This window comes from Hoplias malabaricus, chromosome Y, assembly GCF_029633855.1.
Source record: "Hoplias malabaricus isolate fHopMal1 chromosome Y, fHopMal1.hap1, whole genome shotgun sequence".
NCBI lineage: Eukaryota > Metazoa > Chordata > Actinopteri > Characiformes > Erythrinidae > Hoplias > Hoplias malabaricus.
Window position 1 is genome coordinate 26,500,226 of NC_089820.1, and position 22,698 is coordinate 26,522,923.

Here is a 22,698-nt window from a genome sequence, read left to right on the forward strand (position 1 = left end):
GCACAGTGTGTGTCGCTCGTCCTCTAGTCCTTCATCAGTGACACAGGACGGAAGTTTTTGGTAAAAACCGATGACTGTGTAGCTCTAATATTTCAGGCTCTGATGAAAATCTGTGTGTACTTTATGAGGCAGGGCACATGAAATGTTGCACGAAACATAAAAGGCTAGAGATATTCTTGCTTTTTGGTCGTGTGAGTTTGAGTAGATAACCATCTGCGTCGTGAACGTAACTGTTCACACACTCGCCTGCGTGCTCCACTTGTAACGGGAGGTTTCCACTAGAGGGCAGACCAGAGACGGAGTGGGACACAAAGTGTAGATTTGGCTCTGACACAGCCTTCTTCAAACCTTTCCGTCATTGTGTTGCTGCTGGTCGCCTGCACTGCCCCCAACAACGTATACTGCACCCTGTGTTTAATTTCTGGGCACAGGCACAACCTATGCACCAGACAGATACAGGTCACGTGAGACAGCCATCACGCGTACGCAGCCAGTACATCTCTAGCAGTAGAAGTCACATTTAATGGCACTGTTGGAAAATCAGGACGTTTCCCATGGGTTTAATTCACTCTCTCAGTTTTCTAATGAGAAAGAGGAGTATGAGTGAATTAGTGACTGCTCCGTTAAAGAGAAATCAGTGAGGGTCCGACAGAGCTGCTCTCACCTGGCTCCGTTACAGACGCCGTGTCCACGGATCGGTTCTGCGGTTCTCTGTGGGGTTTCTGAATGTTGGGCGAGCACTGGGAGGCGGCTCTCAGTGAAGGGAACACTCCTCCACTCTCAGAGACTCAGATAAAGAGTGTGTGATCTTCACTGTCGTATATTTTTAATCCAAGGTCACGTCTCGATTTTTCTGAGCATCTGCCGCCACATTGTGAACAGACGGCTGGTGATGTCACCGTCGACTCTGACCTCATTTCTAGACGAGTTTGGGCTCAATCACCACTCTATGAGATCATCGGCCCAGTTCCGTAAAACAACTGCAGACACGGAGCCGTGATTCCAGAGTCCTGCCTCAGATATACACACATTCACACACTCTCACACACAAACACACACTCTCACACAATCCCAGACTCACACACACACACACACACACTCACAGACTTACACACACACTCTCACACAATCCCAGACTCACACTCACACACTCTGTCAAGTCACTGTGTGTAAGTAACAGTGTTACTTAGGGTAACCTAGGGTAGAGTGTGTGAGTGACTGGGTGACTAAGTGAGTGTGTGAAAGACTGGGTGAGTGTGTTAAACTGTCCCCAGGTATCTGTGTGTGTATTTGGGTTTTTTGTTGTGTGTATGTGTGAATATGTGTGTGTGCGTGTGTGTGTGTGTACGTGTGTGTGTGTGTGTGTGTGGGTATGTGTGTTTGGGTACGTGTGTATATGTGGGTGCATGTGTGCGTGGGTGTGTGTGTGTTAGGGTGTTTGTGCGTGTGTGTGTTAGGGTGTTTGTGTGTGTGTGTGTACGTGTTGTGTGTTAGTGTGTTTGTACGTGTGTGTGTCAGACTTGTTTGATTTATTTGGGTTTATTCAGTCTCTGTGTATGGAAGCCCATATAAGGAGCTGTGGGACGTGTCTGGAAGCCCATATAAGGAGCTGTGGGCGTGTCTGGAAGCCCATATAAGGAGCTGTGGGCGTGTCTGGAAGCCCATATAAGGAGCTGAGGGCGTGTCTGGAAGCCCATATAAGGAGCTGTGGGCGTGTCTGGAAGCCCATATAAGGAGCTGTGGGCCGTGTCTAGAAGCTCATATAAGGAGCTGTGGGACGTGTCTGGAAGCCCATATAAAGAGCTGTGGGACGTGCCTGGAAGCCCATATAAGGAGTTGTGGGCGTGTCTGGAAGCCCATATAAGGAGCTGTGGGCCGTGTCTAGAAGCTCATATAAGGAGCTGTGGGACGTGTCTGGAAGCCCATATAAGGAGTTGTGGGCGTGTCTGGAAGCCCATATAAGGAGCTGTGGGACGTGTCTGGAAACCCATATAAGGAGTTGTGGGCGTGTCTGGAAGCCCATATAAGGAGCTGTGGGACGTGTCTGGAAGCCCATATAAAGAGCTGTGGGACGTGCCTGGAAGCCCATATAAGGAGTTGTGGACGTGTCTGGAAGCCCATATAAGGAGCTGTGGGCCGTGTCTAGAAGCTCATATAAGGAGCTGTGGGACGTGTCTGGAAGCCCATATAAAGAGCTGTGGGATGTGTCTGGAAGCCCATATAAGGAGCTGTGGGCGTGTCTGAAAGCCCATATAAGGAGCTGTGGGCGTGTCTGAAAGCCCATATAAGGAGCTGTGGGCGTGTCTGAAAGCCCATATAAGGAGCTGTGGGCATGTCTGGAAGCCCATATAAGGAGCTGTGGGCATGTCTGAAAGCCCATATAAGGAGCTGTGGGCGTGTCTGGAGGTGTGGGGTAAATGTTGGAGCAGTGAGGTCTGGGGAGGTAGAAGATGAGATCAGAGTTTCATCTCAGTGAACTTGTGTCTCTGTGATTGATCTGATACATTGGATTTTAAAGTGTTTGTTTGTTTGTTTGTTTGTTTACATAAATTACACTGTAATGAAACGTTGATTCTGTTGTGGTCTTTGGCCCAAGGTCTGCTGTAAACACTGATCAATAACAGCTCTTCATTGTGGAGCGCTGTGGTTATGAACATTACACTGAGGCCACATTGATTTCTGCTCAAAGCACTGCATTTCCAATGAGCCCTTCATCGTCTGCCTGAGGGGAGGGGCTCTGTGTGTTTAATGGATGATTAGGTGATTATTCCTCATCCATTCACACCATAAACACAACACTGGGTCACTGATGTTCCGCAGTCAACCACTCACACACCACCCAGAGCTCACATCATTTTCCTTCTGCAGGAGCAGCCTCCAACATCAGGGAAAACTTTACACCACACACCAGAACATAGCTGTGATGATCTGATGGAGTTCAGCCTCATAATCATCAGTGAGGGTCAGGGGCTGGTGTTGGGGATTAGCTCTGGATCAAACTCACCACTCCAACTCACACCAGAGGAACCCCATCACTCCAGAGAACACAGTTCCACTGTTCCACACCAGAGGAACCCCATCACTCCAGAGAACACAGTTCCACTGTTCCACACACCAGAGGAACCCCATCACTCCAGAGAACACAGTTCCACTGTTCCACACACCAGAGGAACCCCATCGCTCCAGATAACACAGTTCCACTGTTCCACACACCAGAGGAACTCCATCACTCCAGAGAACACAGTTCCACTGTTCCACACACCAGAGGAACCCCATCACTCCAGAGAACACAGTTCCATTGTTCCACACACCAGAGGAACCCCATCGCTCCAGATAACACAGTTCCACTGTTCCACACACCAGAGGAACCCCATCACTCCAGAGAACACAGTTGGTGTTGTTATGCTCATGTGCAGCTGCTCCAGATAATCCCATTTCATTTCTTGCTTTTCCAAACAAGGACATACCTTAAAGCAGTTTCTAATGAGAATTTTTAATTCCACCTTAAATGGTGCAGCAGTTTTGGACATGACCACCAGAAATCCTCCCTGTTCCATGACCCCACTCTAGGTCTGGAGCAGCAGAAGGAGGGATTTTGGAGGTAATTATATGTCTGGGTTGCCAGACCATGTCCCACACATTCCTACATTTCCTCTCTAACGCTGGTGTTTAGACGGAGAGCTGAGTGAGGAGTGATCTGGCAACCCAGCCATGTAGGGTCTTAAAAAGGAACCCGCCAACTGGACTGTGGGGTTGCCTGATATGTTCACGCTAATCCTTGCAGCTGCTAGTGCTTTAGGGATGAGTGAACATGGCTGTGTGGGTGAAACCTGTTATTATGGCAACATCCTGTGGATAACCACATGCTCACACACACACACACACACACACACAAGAGTGAGGACACTTCTTTCTGCTCTGAATGTGAAGGCAGGCAGTGTTGCGGTTGGTGGGGGCCAGTGTGTGTGTGTTTGTGTGTGAGTGTGTGTGTGTGTGTGTGTGTTCTATAGATCAAAGAGAGTTACGTCGCTGGCCATATCTCCCGTTGTCCACTGCAGGGGCGTCCAAATCCAGGATAACCCACTCTCTCCCTCTCCTTTCATTCTCTCTCTCTCTCTCTCTCTCTCTCTCTCTCTCTCTCTCCCCTCCCCCATCTCTCTCTGATAGATCTATAATTAATGAAGGTCTTTAGAGCAGGACTAAATTTAGAAGATGAACTCTGCTCGGAGGAGAGGAGCGAGAGAATCGATGGAGAGGAAATGTCCTTTAAGGTTTAAGCTTCAGGAAAAATCTGCTGATCCCTTCTCTGTTGGTTCTAGATAATGAGGTTCTCCATAAGAACATGGTCCCTGACTTGGGGCTGTTGTTTTACAGGAGTTTCTCTGGGAGTTACAGCAGATGTCCTCCTCACAGTGACTCAGGACTGTCCACAAACTTCTGGACATTCAGCCCATTATCCAACTCCTGATTAAAGGTGCAATCAATAGTTTTTGTGCTTCAGTTAATGCTCCGTACAGCTAGCCCCCTGTATATTTGCTGATTGTCTTTTACATATATACAATTATACCACAGTTAGTCCCGCCCCTGCAGTGTGATTGGCTGAGAGATATCCCAGAAGTGCCATTATTGCATGATAATCTCACTCTGATCAAAGCTGTTCTGGTCTCACTCCACAAAATAACATGTGTCCTAAGGGTCCTCTGTGTATTCGTAGTGTCCTGAGGGTTCTCGGTGTATCCTCTGTATTCTGTGGGTTCTCTGTGTGTTCGTAGTGTCTTGAGGGTTCTCTGTGTCCTGAGGGTTCTCTGTGTGTTCATAGTGTCTTGAGGGTTCTCTGTGGGTTCTTAGTGTCCTGAAGGTTCTCTCTGTGTTCTCAGTGTCCTGGGGTTTCTCTCTGTGTTCTCAGTGTCCTGAGGGTTCTCTGTGTGTTCTCTGTGTCCTGATGGTTCTCTGTGGGTTCTTAGTGTCCTGAGGGTTCTCTGTATCCTCTGTATTCTGTGGGTTCTCTGTGTTTTCTCTGTGTCCTGAGGGTTCTCTGTGGGTTCTTAGTGTCCTGAGGGTTCTCTGTGGGTTCTAAGTGTCCTGAGGGTTCTCTGTGGGTTCTTAGTATCCTGAGGGTTCTCTGTGTATCCTCTGTATTCTGTGGGTTCTCTGTGTCCTGAGGGTTCTCTGTGGGTTCTTAGTGTCCTGAAGGTTCTCTGTGTGTCCTCTGTATTCTGTGTGTTCTCTGTGTGTTCTCAGTGTCCTGGGGGTTGTCTGTGTGTGTTCTCTGTGTCCTGAGGGTTCTGTGTGTGTTCTCTGTGTCCTGAGGGTTCTGTGTGTGTTCTCTGTGTCCTGAGGGTGCTTTGTGTGTTCATAGTGTCCTTAGGGTTCTCTGTGTGTTCTTAGTGTCCTGTGGGTTTTTTGTGTGTGTTCTTAGTGTCCTGAGGGTTCTCTGTGTTCTCTGTGTCCTGAGGGTTCTCTGTGCTTTCTCTGTCCTGAGGGTTCAGTATATTTGTGAGGGTTCTGTGTGTGTACATCCTGAGGGTTCTGTAATTGTTCTGTGTGTTGTCTCTGTGTCATGCTGATATTCTGTGCTTTGTGTGTGTGTGTGTCTTGAGGGTTCTATGTGCTTTACCCTGTGGTGGAACCTTGGCATTGGGCATAGTGTGATAAGGCTAATGTGCAGCTGCTCCAGAGACTTCAGGTTGTACTACAGAGATTACACACCAGGAGCAGCTGAGGTACCCCTCTATGTCCCAACAAGGCTCTAAAAACCAATGTGTCAGTGTTTGTTCTCAGTGGTGGGAGTATATGTGGTGCAGTGTGTAATGCTGTGTTTGTTTTTCTAACTCAAATCCTGCCACATCTCTGCAGTTCCACCTTAAACTCTGCCAGTCACGACTGAACGAGAATAAACAGAGCACAGGTGCAGGAGGAGGAGAGAAAACGGAGGGATATAATTACACTCATTCACCAACTATCATCAAGTTCATTTCACACATCTCTTTTCACAGAGCCCTCACTGGTCTCAGAGTGAGGACCCCGTTCACAGCTACACACACACACAGCTCATAAACATCACATGACCTGAACATGCACACAACTTCTTACCCATGGGCTGCAGTCAGGTGATATTTTGGGAGTGGGGGCGGGGCCATATTGAGGAGCGAGTGCTAATGTAAACAGAAGTGAAAGATGAATAAATTTATCTCATACACAGCTCCTCTCCCTGCGCTGGAGAGAGTCTCACAGCACTCACACATTCAGACCCCCACTGTCTCTCTGTGTTGGGGGGTAAAGGATCCCACTGTGGAGCTTAATGGGAAGAAAAGGACTGTTATTCTCTGTTAGCCACTTTAGCATTTTCACCATAGGATCTAATGTAAAACTATTAGCGTCAGACTGTAATCCGTCTCTGCTCTTCTGTCTGAATCTGAGTGAGTTATTCACACATAGATCACACACAGGCTTCAGTCATCGTCTTATTTCACTGCTGTGTTGTTGTAGTGTGTAAGAGACGACAGACACAAGCCCCGTACTCCTCCGTCTCAGTGTTTTCCCACTGTTTACAGGTGAATAATCAGACCCCGCTGTCCCTGCGCTCTGAGAGTGAACAGATTCTTGGAGGATAATGTTTTATTGCGATTGTCGCCTAAAGTATTCCTCTGGGTTTGGCTTAAAGTTTAATAAAGTAGTTACTATCAGTGATTAATGAAGAGGTCCCCAACATGGCGGCTACTCTACACTATGATGTTAGCTGTGATAACGTGGTTATGAACGTTCAGGCCACGCCCAGAAATATTTTGCCCACTGAAGAGTGAACACAGAGGTGTATTCCCTGAGAGCAGGGAGGACTGCGGTTGGTGACTGAGGGCTTAGGGAGGACCCCCGGTGATTAAACAGATTTTTACACAAAATGCTACATTTTAGCACTTTTCCTTTCACAGTTCAATTTACATTTTTTTCCTTCATTAGGTTATTTTTGTTATTATTTATAAAAATATTAGTAAATAATTTTTAATCAGCACAGTATCAACATTTTTATCATTTAATTACTTTATATCAGTCTCATACTCATTACTATCTCTCTCATAGCTGCTGGTAATATTTGTATTAGTTTGTTTTTCAGAATAAAAGTCCCTGTGGATGTAAAACCTGTTTGAGGAGATTAATAATCAGTTAGATCCCGTACAGTGCAGTAATCTGAGTGGTCTGATGGTGGAGCAGCAGTGGAGTTGCCAGCCTTTTTACTTCAGCGGACTGATATACGCTCACTGTCTGGGGCTGGTGACAGCTGCAGCTCTTTTATTTGTAAAATTGCTCCAAAACTAACAGGTTATGTTTGTTTATTGTTGGGTAAAGAGAGAGAGAGAGAGAGAGAGAGAGAGAGAGAGAGAGAGAGCAAGAGAGAGAGAGAGAGAGAGAAAGAGAGAGGTGTTTAAGAACGTGTGTTGAGAGAGAATAGGAAAAATATTCTGAAGCTTGAAAAGAGGGGAAAAGAAAAAGTGAGCAGAGAGAGAGACACACACACACACACCGAGAGAGAGAGAGAGAGAAAGAGAGAGAGAGAGACTCCAGCTTCACTTCACTTCCTCTGGCACTCTGTGAGGTGGCGGAAGTGCGTCAGTTTTTCAGGGCTGTGGATATACACGGTGCAGAGAGAGAGAGAGAGAGAGAGAGCGAGAGAGAGAGGGAGGGAGAGAGAGAGAGGGAGGGAGGGAGAGAGAGCGAGAGAGCGAGAGAGAGGTGCAGACTGAACGCTCTGCAGGCGCGTGGACCCTGTGTGTGTGTGGGAGTGGACACGTTCTCTTATGTCTGCGTGTGTTTTTCTCGGCGCTGTGGGATTGGACCGCTGCTGGGTCACGCACGCGACGCGACACGCGCACAGGGATCGGGATCGTGTTGCACGCGGCGCAGCTGAAACTTGTTAGGCTCCAAACAGCGCGTGCGGCGAGGACGGACTTCTTCACGAGCCCCGAGCTCCTCCGGATCCGTCTCGCGGCCGGTAGCGCCGTTGTCATCATCTTTGCTGCTGCTGCTGTTGCTGTTGTTGTTGTTTCGTGCCAGCGTGCGCGCGCCTGCCTTCGTGCATGTGTGTGCGTGCGTGCGCGCGCATGCAAGCATGCACCGGACCAGCTGCTGCTGCTGCCGCCGCCGTGCACGGCCGGGTTATGCACGTGCACTGAGTAAATAAACATCTGGATTACTTTCTCCCGCTCTTCCTCTTCCCCAGGCACCTGTTTTTAGGGTTCTCGGGAGGCAGCGAGAAACGTTTGTGCGCGCGCACGTGCGCGCCCATGTGTGCGCGTGCATGTGCGTGCGGGCGCGCGCGCACTCCTGTGTGTGTCTATGTGTTGGGGTTCCACAAGGATTTTTATGGTTTCCCTTTGCACGTTTTTCTGTTCAGGCACGCGCCCCAAGGTCACTGTGTTGTATAGGTGCACACAACCACACGCATTTTAACGTGCACGTGCATCCAGGGAGACATGGAGATCAGACCCAAGCAGACTCGCAGGTCACGCTCGTTGCGTGCGCGTGCCATGCGTGACCCCAGCGCCTCCTCAGGATCCGAACGGGAACAAGAGAAGCGCGCGCCAGGGCACAAGCGGGTGAAGAGGCGGGGCCAAAAAAGAGCCGCGCGTAAGGCTCCTCACCCTCCACTTCCTCTTCATCAGCATCATCACCCTCGGCGGAAACGGCAGGAATCACCCTCACTGGACGATGAAGAAAACGATGAGGAGGACATCATCGACGGGTTCGCCATCACCAGCTTCTTCAGTCTGGAGAGGCTGGAGGTGAGTGTCAGAGGAGCTGGGGTGAGAGCATGGGGTTAGTCTGCGGGCAGGGCCAAGCAGCAGCAGTCTCTAGTCAGCATACAGCGCAAAGAGCAGCAGTGCAGATAGTAGGCACTTTTAAGCCTTGGATATGCTACACAGCTATACACTCAGGGCGGATTATGAGCAGACTTCAAATCTCACACCACACAGCAGTTTTTTGACGACATTTACATGTAATATAATGTCAGGCATAGACTCCATAATTGGACGACTGGAGAATGACGCACTACACGACTGGAGAATGACGCACTACACGACTGGAGAATGACGCACTACTACACGACTGGAGAATGACGCACTACTACACGACTGGAGAATGACGCACTACTACACGACTGGAGAACGACGCACTACACGACTGGAGAATGACGCACTACACGACTGGAGAACGACGCACTACACGACTGGAGAACGACGCACTACACGACTGGAGAATGACGCACTACTACACGACTGGAGAACGAAGCACTACACGACTGGAGAATGACACACTACACGACTGGGGAACGACGCACTACACGACTGGAGAACGATGCACTACACGACTGGATAATGACGCACTACTACACGACTGGAGAACGATGCACTACACGACTGGAGAATGACGCACTACACGACTGGAGAATGATGCACTACTACACGACTGGAGAACGATGCACTACACGACTGGAGAACGACGCACTACTACACGACTGGAGAACGACACACTACTACATGACTGGAGAACGACGCACTACACGACTGGAGAACGGCGCACTACACGACTGGAGAACGATGCAGTACACGACTGGAGAATGACGCACTACTACACTACTGGGGAACGACACACTACTACATGACTGGAGAACGATGCACTACACGATGGGGGAATGACACACTACTACATGACTGGACAACGATGCACTACATTACTGGAGAATGACGCACTACACGACTGGAGAATGATGCACTACTACACAACTGGAGAATGACACACTACACGACTGGAGAATGATGCACTACTACACGACTGGAGAACGACACACTACTACATGACTGGAGAACGGTGCACTACACGACTGGAGAATGACGCACTACACGACTAGAGAATGATGTACTACTACATGACTGGAGAACGACGCACTACACGACTGGAGAATGACGCACTACACGACTAGAGAATGATGTACTACTACACGACTGGAGAACGACGCACTACACGACTGGAGAATGATGCAGTACTACACGACTGGGGAACGACGAACTACACGACTGGAGAACGTCGCACTACTACACGACTGGGGAACGACGCACTACACAACTGGGGAACGTCGCACTACATGACTGAGGAATGACGCACTACACGACTGGAGAACGACGCACTACACGACTGGGGAACGACGCACTACACGACTGGAGAACTTCGCACTACTACACGACTGGGGAACGACGCACTACACGACTGGGGAACGTCGCACTACACGACTGGGGAATGACACACTACACGACTGGGGAACGACGCACTACACGACTGGGGAACGACGCACTACACGACTGGGGAACGACACACTACACGACTGGGGAACGACGCACTACACGACTGGAGAACGATGCACTACACGACTGGAGAATGACGCACTACTACACGACTGGAGAACGATGCACTACATAACTGGAGAATAACGCACTACACGACTGGAGAATGATGCACTACTACACGACTGGAGAATGACGAACTACACGACTGGAGAACGACACACTACTACACGACTGGAGAACGACACACTAGTACACGACTGGAGAACGACGCACTACACGACTGGAGAACGACGCACTACACGACTGGAGAACGGCGCACTACACGACTGGAGAACGATGCACTACACGACTGGAGAATGACGTGGAGAATGATGCACTACTACACGACTGGAGAACGATGCACTACACGACTGGAGAATGACGCACTACACGACTGGAGAATGGCGCACTACTACACGACTGGAGAATGACGCACTACTACACGACTGGAGAATGACGCACTACACGACTCGAGAATGACGCACTACACGACTGGGGAACGACGAACTACACGACTGGAGAACGATGCACTAGACGACTGGAGAACGATGCACTACACGATTGGAGAATGACGCACTACACGACTGGAGAATGATGCACTACTACATGACTGGTGAACAGCGCACTACACGACTGGAGAATGATGCACTACTACACGACTGGAGAACGACACACTACTACATCACTGGAGAACAACGCACTACACGACTGGAGAACGACGCACTACTACATGACTAGACAACGACGCACTACTACACGACTGGAGAACGACGCACTGCTACATGACTGGAGAACGATGCACTACATGACTGGAGAACGACGCACTACACGACTGGGGAACGACGCACTACTACATGACTGGAGAATGATGCACTACACGACTGGAGAATGACGCACTACACGACTGGAGAATGACGCACTACACGACTGGAGAATGACGCACTACTACACGACCAGAGAACGATGCACTACACGACTGGAGAATGACGCACTAAACGACTGGAGAATGACGTACTACTACACGACTGGGGAATGACACACTACTACATGACTGGAGAACGATGCACTACACGACGGGAGAACGACGCACTAATACATGACTGTAGAACTTCGCACTACTACATGACTGGGGAACGACGCACTACACGACCGGGGAACGTCGCACTACACGACTGGGGAATGACGCACTACACGACTGGAGAACGACGCACTACACGACTGGGGAACGACGCACTACACGACTGGGGAACGACGCACTACACGACTGGAGAACGATGCACTACACGACTGGAGAATGACGTGGAGAATGATGCACTACTACACGACTGGAGAACGATGCACTAGACGACTGGAGAACGATGCACTACACGATTGGAGAATGACGCACTACACGACTGGAGAATGATGCACTACTACATGACTGGTGAACAGCGCACTACACGACTGGAGAATGATGCACTACTACACGACTGGAGAACGACACACTACTACATCACTGGAGAACAACGCACTACACGACTGGAGAACGACGCACTACTACATGACTAGACAACGACGCACTACTACACGACTGGAGAACGACGCACTGCTACATGACTGGAGAACGATGCACTACATGACTGGAGAACGACGCACTACACGACTGGGGAACGACGCACTACTACATGACTGGAGAATGATGCACTACACGACTGGAGAATGACGCACTACACGACTGGAGAATGACGCACTACACGACTGGAGAATGACGCACTACTACACGACCAGAGAACGATGCACTACACGACTGGAGAATGACGCACTAAACGACTGGAGAATGACGTACTACTACACGACTGGGGAATGACACACTACTACATGACTGGAGAACGATGCACTACACGACGGGAGAACGACGCACTAATACATGACTGTAGAACTTCGCACTACTACATGACTGGGGAACGACGCACTACACGACCGGGGAACGTCGCACTACACGACTGGGGAATGACGCACTACACGACTGGAGAACGACGCACTACACGACTGGGGAACGACGCACTACACGACTGGGGAACGACGCACTACACGACTGGAGAACGATGCACTACACGACTGGAGAACGACGCACTACACGACTGGAGAATGGCGCACTACACGACTGGAGAATGACGCACTACTACACGACTGGAGAACGATGCACTACACGACTGGAGAATGACGCACTACACGACTGGAGAATGATGCACTACTACACGACTGGAGAACGATGCACTAGACGACTGGAGAACGATGCACTACACGATTGGAGAATGACGCACTACACGACTGGAGAATGATGCACTACTACATGACTGGTGAACAGCGGACTACACGACTGGAGAATGATGCACTACTACACGACTGGAGAACGACACACTACTACATGACTGGAGAACAACGCACTACACGACTGGAGTACGACGCACTACACGACTGGGGAACGACGCACTACTACACAACTGGAGAATGATGCACTACACAACTGGATAATGACGCACTACTACACGACTAGAGAACGGCGCACTACTACACGACTGGAGAATGATGCACTACACAACTGGAGAATGACGCACTACACGACTGGAGAATGACGCAGTACTACATGACTAGAGAACGACGCACTACTACACGACTGGAGAACGACTCACTGCTACATGACTGGAGAACGATGCACTACACGACTGGAGAACGACGCACTACACGACTCGGGAACGACGCACTACTACACGACTGGAGAATGATGCACTACACGACTGGAGAACGTCGCACTACTACACGACTGGGGAACGTCGCACTACACGACTGGAGAACGTCGCACTACTACATGACTGGGGATTGACGCACTACACGACTGTGGAATGTTGCACTACACGACTGGGGAACGATGCACTACACGACTGGGGAACGACGCACTACACGACTGGGGAACGACGCACTACATGACTGGAGAACGACGCACTACACGACTGGAGAACGATGCACTACACGACTGGAGAATGACGCACTACTACACGACTGGAGAACGATGCACTACATGACTGGAGAATAACGCACTACACGACTGGAGAATGATGCACTACTACACAACTGGAGAACGACGAACTACTCGACTGGAGAACGACACACTACTGCACGACTGGAGAACGGCGCACTACACGACTGGAGAACGATGCACTACACGACTGGAGAATGACGCACTACTACACGACTGGAGAACGATGCACTACATGACTGGAGAATAATGCACTACACGACTGGAGAACGGCGCACTACACGACTGGAGAATGACGCACTACTACACGACTGGAGAACGATGCACTACACGACTGGAGAATGACGCACTACACGACTGGAGAATGACGCACTACTACACGACTGGAGAATGACGCACTACTACACGACTGGAGAATGACGCACTACATGACTCGAGAATGACGCACTACACGACTGGGGAACGACGAACTACACGACTGGAGAACGATGCACTAGACGACTGGAGAACGATGCACTACACGATTGGAGAATGACGCACTACACGACTGGAGAATGATGCACTACTACATGACTGGTGAACAGCGGACTACACGACTGGAGAATGATGCACTACTACACGACTGGAGAACGACACACTACTACATGACTGGAGAACAACGCACTACACGACTGGAGAACGACGCACTACACGACTGGGGAACGACGCACTACTACACGACTGGAGAATGATGCACTACACAACTGGAGAATGACGCACTACACGACTGGAGAATGACGCACTACTACATGACTAGAGAACGACGCACTACTACACGACTGGAGAATGACGCACTACTACATGACTGGAGAATGACGCACTACATGACTGGAGAATGATGCACTACTACACAACTGGAGAACGACGCACTACACGACTGGAGAATGATGCACTACTGCACGACTGGAGAACGGTGCACTACACGACTGGGGAACGTCGCACTACACGACTGGGGAACGACACACTACTACATGACTGGACAACGATGCACTACATGACTGGGGAACGACGCACTACACGGCTGGAGAATGACGCACTACTACACGACTGGGGAACGACGCACTACACGACCGGAGAACGTCGCACTACTACACGACTGGGGAACGACGCACTACACGACTGGGGAACGTCGCACTACACGACTGGGGAACGACGCACTACACGACTGAAGAACGACGCACTACACGACTGGGGAACGACGCACTACACGACTGGGGAACGAAGCACTACACGACTGGGGAACGACGCACTACACGACTGGAGAATGACGCACTACTACACGACTGGAGAATGACGCACTACTACACGACTGGAGAATGACGCACTACACGACTGGGGAACGACGCACTACACGACTGGAGAACGATGCTCTACACGAATGGAGAACGATGCACTACACGACTGGAGAATGACGCACTACACGACTGGAGAATGATGCAGTACTACACGACTGTTGAACAGCGCACTACACGACTGGGGAACGTCGCACTACACGACTGGAGAACGTCGCACTACTACATGACTGGGGATTGACGCACTACACGACTGTGGAATGTTGCACTACACGACTGGGGAACGATGCACTACACGACTGGGGAACGACGCACTACACGACTGGGGAACGACGCACTACATGACTGGAGAACGACGCACTACACGACTGGAGAACGATGCACTACACGACTGGAGAATGACGCACTACTACACGACTGGAGAACGATGAACTACATGACTGGAGAATAACGCACTACACGACTGGAGAATGATGCACTACTACACAACTGGAGAACGACGAACTACTCGACTGGAGAACGACACACTACTGCACGACTGGAGAACGGCGCACTACACGACTGGAGAACGATGCACTACACGACTGGAGAATGACGCACTACTACACGACTGGAGAACGATGCACTACATGACTGGAGAATAACGCACTACACGACTGGAGAATGATGCACTACTACACAACTGGAGAACGACGAACTACACGACTGGAGAACGACACACTACTACACGACTGGAGAACGGCGCACTACACGACTGGAGAACGACGCACTACACGACTGGAGAACGATGCACTACACGACTGGAGAATGACGCACTACACGACTGGAGAATGATGCACTACTACACGACTGGAGAACGACGCACTACACGACTGGAGAACGACGCACTACACGACTGGAGAACGGCGCACTACACGACTGGAGAACGATGCACTACACGACTGGAGAATGACGCACTACTACACGACTGGAGAACGTTGCACTACACGACTGGAGAATGACGCACTACACGACTGGAGAACGATGTACTACTACACGACTAGAGAACGACGCACTACACGACTGGAGAACGACGCACTACACGACTGGAGAACGGCGCACTACACGACTGGAGAACGATGCACTACACGACTGGAGAATGACGCACTACACGACTGGAGAATGACGCACTACTACACGACTGGAGAACGACGCACTACTACATGACTGGAGAACGATGCACTACACGACTGGAGAACGACGCACTACACGACTGGGGAACGACGCTCTACTACACGACTGGAGAATGATGCACTACTACACGACTGGAGAACGACGCACTACTACATGACTGGAGAACGATGCACTACACGACTGGAGAACGACGCACTACACGACTGGGGAACGACGCACTACACGACTGGAGAACGTTGCACTATTACACGACTGGGGAACGACGCACTACACGACTGGGGAACGTCGCACTACACGACTGGAGAATGACGCACTACTACACGACTGGGGAACGACGCACTACACGACTGGAGAACGTCGCACTACTACACGACTGGGGAACGACGCACTACACGACTGGGGAACGACGCACTACACGACTGGAGAACGACGCACTACACGACTGGGGAACGACACACTACACAACTGAGGAACGACGCACTACACGGCTGGGGAACGACGCACTACACGACTGGGGAAGCTCTTTGTCTAGGTACAATGTAAAAATGAGTTTGAGTTGTGGATGGGTTCAGTGCAGTCTCTACACATTGCGGAGAATATGTCTTCTGCATTTAACCCATCTGTGGCAGTGAGCACACACACACACTCTAGTTTACTAAGGGGTGTGAACACACACCCAGAGCGACGAAAAGTCATCCTGGGGAGTATTTGGGGGTTCAGTGCCTTGCTCAAGGGCACTTCAGCCGTGGATGTTCCCCGCCGGTCCTGGGGATCGAACCAGCAACCTTCCGGTACCAAACCCTGTCACTAACCATTAGGCCCAGGCTGGCCCCATACTCAAGGCTGTTTTCCATCTTAAATGGTTCAGAAACATCAGCGGTAGCAGAAGCGAGCTCCACTGTGCTGCATCATTTAAAGTGGAATGGAGTGTGATCTGTGTCCCACTGTGTTGTTTCTTTTACAGGAACACTGGTCATTTGTGGACATGTGCATATTTCACTATGTGATGTCTTGCTTTTGTCATTTAATTCATCCTCACTGCAGAGGTCCCCGGCACGAGCCTATGTTTACTTTCTGTGCTGTATTCTCATTGGCTGTTGATGGACCTTGTACAGATTTGAGTTGGTAAAGAGTTTACACTGCACGATTATGTCCAAATTCAGGTTAAAAAAATCAAGTAATTGATATGCTGCAACTGGTGTGAACCATTGGAGCCCCTCACACACTATAGCAGTGAGAGCAGGCGGTTCGCTTGAGAACAGGGCCGAACAGCAGCCAGACAGGGGCACGACCAAGAGACTGACATTACTGATGAAGACAGGCGACCTGTTGGAGTTTTCTGAGTTGAGAGTCATCTTATGTTGTGTTATGCTTTGTCTGGTGCGCTGAGATGGTGGGCAGGACCAAGGACCTGTTTAATGAAGTTATGTCCTGATGTTTGAGTTGTGTCTTATGTCATGCAGTGTGAAGGCATGTCTGATGCTTGTATCATACTGTGTCATGATAGACCTTAAATAATGATTTGTTATGTCGGGGTGGGGGGTGTAATGGTGGTCACGTTTAGGTCTGTTATGTAAAGCTATTCATTCTGTTTCATAGTATGTTTTGGTAGCTTGAGTTGTGTGTATTAGTGTTCTTATAGTCTGTTAAGATTTGTCTTGTGAGGATTTGGGAATTTTACATCATAAAACGTAAAGTGGTATCAACATAGCCTTGGGAGATTAATGTTGATACACCAGCATCTTGTTCAAACATGTTAGGCCGTGTTCACATTAAAACATTTTAGACCATGTTAGGACATGTCAGGTCTTTTGAAACCATGGTAGGACACATTGGGTCATGTTAGGACTTGTTAGACCAAGTGGGACATGTTATGTCACATTAGGATTTGTTAGAATGCGTTAGGTCACGTTAAGTTGATTAGGACACTGTAGGTCATGTTAGGACACATTAGGTCATGTAAGGACACATTAGGTCATGTTAGGACACATTAGGACACATTAGGTCATGTTAGGACACATTAGGTCATGTTAGGACACATTAGGTCATGTTAGGACACATTAGGACACATTAGGTCATGTTATGATACATTAGGTCATGTTAGGACACATTAGGTCATGTTAGGACACATTAGGGCACGTTAGGTCATGTTAGGACACGTCAGGACAGTTTCATCATATAAAATAAAGCCATGTGTTCCTGTTTGGGGTCGGTGTCACACGGTGGATTGATTGTGTAGTTATAGAGGTATTTATAGATGATGGAACTTAAATGATGATGGCAGAGATGAAGAGAGTGAGAAAGAGACAGTGACACTGACGTGGTGGTGGTGTGTGAGTGTGTGTTGTGCTGGTGCGGATCAGCCGTCCCTCAGGCCCCATTCACACAGATCCAGACATTTTTAGAAGTTGATATTCTTGGGAGATTTTTCCTTCCATCCCTTGAACACAGTGCTGTATGTCAATGAAAATTAAGGTTTGTCTAATCGCTCTCCCAGGAGGAGGTCTGTGGAGACGCTATGGTCTCTGTTCTGTGTGGAGGAGGAAAACTGATCTTTTCTGAAACACTGACATCACACACTCCTCACTCCCTCTACAGTGAACTACATCAGTCACAAACTACGCTGTACACACACAGCTCCTCGCTCACTCTACAGTGAACTACATCAGTCACAAACTACACTGTACACACACAGCTCCTCTCTCCCTCTACAGTGAACTACATCAGTCACAAACTACACTGTACACACACAGCTCCTCGCTCCCTCTACAGTGAACTACATCAGTCATAAACTACACTGTACACACACAGCTCCTCTCTCCCTCTACAGTGAACTACATCAGTCACGAACTACACTGTACACACACAGCTCCTCGCTCCCTCTAAAGTGAACTACATCAGTTACGAACTACACTGTACACACACAGCTCCTCGCTCCCTCTACAGTGAACTACATCAGTCACGAACTAAACTGTACACACACAGCTCCTCGCTCCCTCTACAGTGAACTACATCAGTCACAAACTACACTGTACACACACAGCTCCTCGCTCCCTCTACAGTGAACTACATCAGTCACAAACTACACTGTACACACACAGCTCCTCGCTCCCTCTACAGTGAACTACATCAGTCATAAACTACACTGTACACACACAGCTCCTCTCTCCCTCTACAGTGAACTACATCAGTCACAAACTACACTGTACACACACAGCTCCTCGCTCCCTCTACAGTGAACTACATCAGTCACGAACTACACTGTACACACACAGCTCCTCGCTCCCTCTACAGTGAACTACATCAGTCACGAACTACACTGTACACACACAGCTCCTCGCTCCCTCTACAGTGAACTACATCAGTCACGAACTACACTGTACACACACAGCTCCTCGCTCCCTCTACAGTGAACTACATCAGTCACAAACTACACTGTACACACACAGCTCCTCGCTCCCTCTACAGTGAACTACATCAGTCATAAACTACACTGTACACACACAGCTCCTCTCTCCCTCTACAGTGAACTACATCAGTCACAAACTACACTGTACACACACAGCTCCTCGCTCCCTCTACAGTGAACTACATCAGTCACGAACTACACTGTACACACACAGCTCCTCGCTCCCTCTACAGTGAACTACATCAGTCACAAACTACACTGTACACACACAGCTCCTCGCTCCCTCTACAGTGAACTACATCAGTCACGAACTACACTGTACACACACAGCTCCTCGCTCCCTCTACAGTGAACTACATCAGTCACAAACTACACTGTACACACACAGCTCCTCTCTCCCTCTACAGTGAACTACATCAGTCACAAACTACACTGTACACACACAGCTCCTCGCTCCCTCTACAGTGAACTACATCAGTCACGAACTACACTGTACACACACAGCTCCTCGCTCCCTCTACAGTGAACTACATCAGTCACAAACTACACTGTACACACACAGCTCCTCGCTCCCTCTACAGTGAACTACATCAGTCACAAACTACACTGTACACACACAGCTCCTCGCTCCCTCTACAGTGAACTACATCAGTCACAAACTACACTGTACACACACAGCTCCTCGCTCCCTCTACAGTGAACTACATCAGTCACAAACTACACTGTACACACACAGCTCCTCGCTCCCTCTACAGTGAACTACATCAGTCACAAACTACACTGTACACACACAGCTCCTCGCTCCCTCTACAGTGAACTACATCAGTCACAAACTACACTGTACACACACAGCTCCTCGCTCCCTCTACAGTGAACTACATCAGTCACAAACTACACTGTACACACACAGCTCCTCGCTCCCTCTACAGTGAACTACATCAGTCACAAACTACACTGTACACACACAGCTCCTCGCTCCCTCTACAGTGAACTACATCAGTCATAAACTACACTGTACACACACAGCTCCTCTCTCCCTCTACAGTGAACTACATCAGTCACAAACTACACTGTACACACACAGCTCCTCGCTCCCTCTACAGTGAACTACATCAGTCACGAACTACACTGTACACACACAGCTCCTCGCTCCCTCTACAGTGAACTACATCAGTCACGAACTACACTGTACACACACAGCTCCTCGCTCCCTCTACAGTGAACTACATCAGTCACAAACTACATTGTACACACACAGCTCCTCGCCCCCACTCCAGTGAACTACATCAGTCACAAACTACACTGTACACACACAGCTCCTCGCTCCCTCTACAGTGAACTACATCAGTCATAAACTACACTGTACACACACAGCTCCTCGCTCCCTCTACAGTGAACTACATCAGTCACGAACTACACTGTACACACACAGACAGCACTAGAGTTCAGATTCACACAGATGAATAAATAGAAATGATGTGTGTTAGAAATATATACTGCACTGTTAACATCTAGATTCAGTCGTTTCAGGACGTGTGTAGTGCACTACAGACGGAGGATGGAGGGATTTAGGATTAAACCTCTGTGTTTGTTTTAAAGAGAACACAAGACACAACTCTTTAAAGTGCTTCACATAAAATTATGTAAATCAGACAAAAAATAGCAACAAAAGACCAATAAAAATACAAACTACATGGGCCACGATGACAGTTAAAGAAAGCTGCAGAATAAAAGAGGGTAGGACTCGGAGAGTAATTTCCAGGAAGATTATTCCACAGTTCAGCTGCACACTCAGCAAACGCTTTACTTTAGCTCCTCGAACAACAAGCAGCTCTTTATGTGTGGGTCTCAGTGACCTGGGGCTTAAAGGAGACCTCTGTGATTCTGGGGATACGCAGTTAGTTTATGTTCAGAAGTTCTGCGTCTTTTAAGGTGAAACGTTGTGTTTGAGTCAGAACCGACAGTCTCTTGTTGGGTTCTGCTATGATCTGGGTTCTGTTGGGTTTGGTTCTGTTATGATCTGGGTTCTGTTGGGTTGTGTTGGTTTTGGTTCTGTTATGACCTGGGTTCTGTTATGATCTGGGTTCTGTTGGGTTTTTTTGGGTGTGGTTCTGTTATGATCTGGGTTCTGTTGGGTTGTGTTGGGTTTGGTTCTATTATGACCTGGGTTCTGTTATGATCTGGGATGTGTTGGGTTTGGTTCTTTTATGACCTGGGTTCTGTTGGGTTCTGTTATGATCTGAGTTGTGTTAGGTTTGGTTCTGTTATGACCTGGGTTCTGTTGGGTTCTGTTAGGATCTGAGTTGTGTTGGGTTTGTTTTATTATGACCTGGGTTCTGTTGGGTTCTGTTATGATCTGGGTGCTGTTGGGTTGTGTTGGGTCTGGTTCTGTTATGACCTGGGTTGTGTTGGGGTTGGTTCTGTTATGATCTGGGTTCTGTTAGTTTTTTTTGGGTGTGTTTCTGTTATGATCTGGGTTCTGTTGGGTTGTGTTGGGTTTGGTTCTATTATGACCTGGGTTCTGTTATTATCTGGGATGTGTTGGGTTTTTTTGGGTGTGTTTCTCTTATGATCTGGGCTCTGTTGGGTTTTGTTGGGTTTGGTTCTATTATGACCTGGGTTCTTTTATGATCTGGGATGTGTTGGGTCTGGTTCTGTTATGATCTGGGTTGTGTTGGGGTTGGTTCTGTTATGATCTGGGTTCTGTTGGGTTTTTTTGGGTGTGTTTCTGTTATGATCTAGGTTCTGTTGGGTTGTGTTGGGTTTAGTTCTATTATGATCTGGGTTCTGTTGGGTTTTGGTTCTGTTATGACCTGGGTTCTGTTATGATCTGGGCTGTGTTGGGTTTGGTTCTGTTATGACCTGGGTTCTGTTGGGTTTTTTTGGGTGTGTTTCTCTTATGATCTGGGCTCTGTTGGGTTTTGTTGGGTTTGGTTCTATTATGACCTGGGTTCTTTTATGATCTGGGATGTGTTGGGTCTGGTTCTGTTATGATCTGGGTTGTGTTGGGGTTGGTTCTGTTATGATCTGGGTTCTGTTGGTTTTTTTTGGGTGTGTTTCTGTTATGATCTAGGTTCTGTTGGGTTTAGTTCTATTATGATCTGGGTTCTGTTGGGTTTTGGTTCTGTTATGACCTGGGTTCTGTTATGATCTGGGCTGTGTTGGGTTTGGTTCTGTTATGACCTGGATTCTGTTGGGTTCTGTTATGATCTGAGTTTTGTTAAGTTTGGTTCTTTTATGACCTGGGTTGTGTTGGGTTCTGTTATGATCTGGGTGCTGTTGGGTTGTGTTGGGTTTGGTTCTTTTATGATCTGGGTTGTGCTGGGATTGGTTCTGTTATGATCTGGGTTCTGTTGGGTTCTGTTATGATCTGAGTTGTGTTAACTTTGGTTC

At 48.8% G+C, this 22,698-nt stretch overlaps 1 protein-coding gene across 7 annotated transcripts in view; it reads left to right on the top strand.

The window, feature by feature from the left end:
* The first annotated feature begins 7,701 nt into the window (after nt 1–7,701).
* fbrsl1 (fibrosin-like 1) overlaps nt 7,702–22,698 on the top strand; it is a 608,817-nt gene continuing 593,820 nt past the window's right edge. For all 7 annotated transcript variants that reach the window (XM_066656081.1, XM_066656086.1, XM_066656083.1 and 4 more), the window contains exon 1: nt 7,702–8,777. In XM_066656081.1, coding sequence (XP_066512178.1) covers nt 8,469–8,777 — 309 coding nt within the window. In that variant the 5' untranslated portion in view covers nt 7,702–8,468. The remainder of the gene's footprint in view (nt 8,778–22,698) is intronic.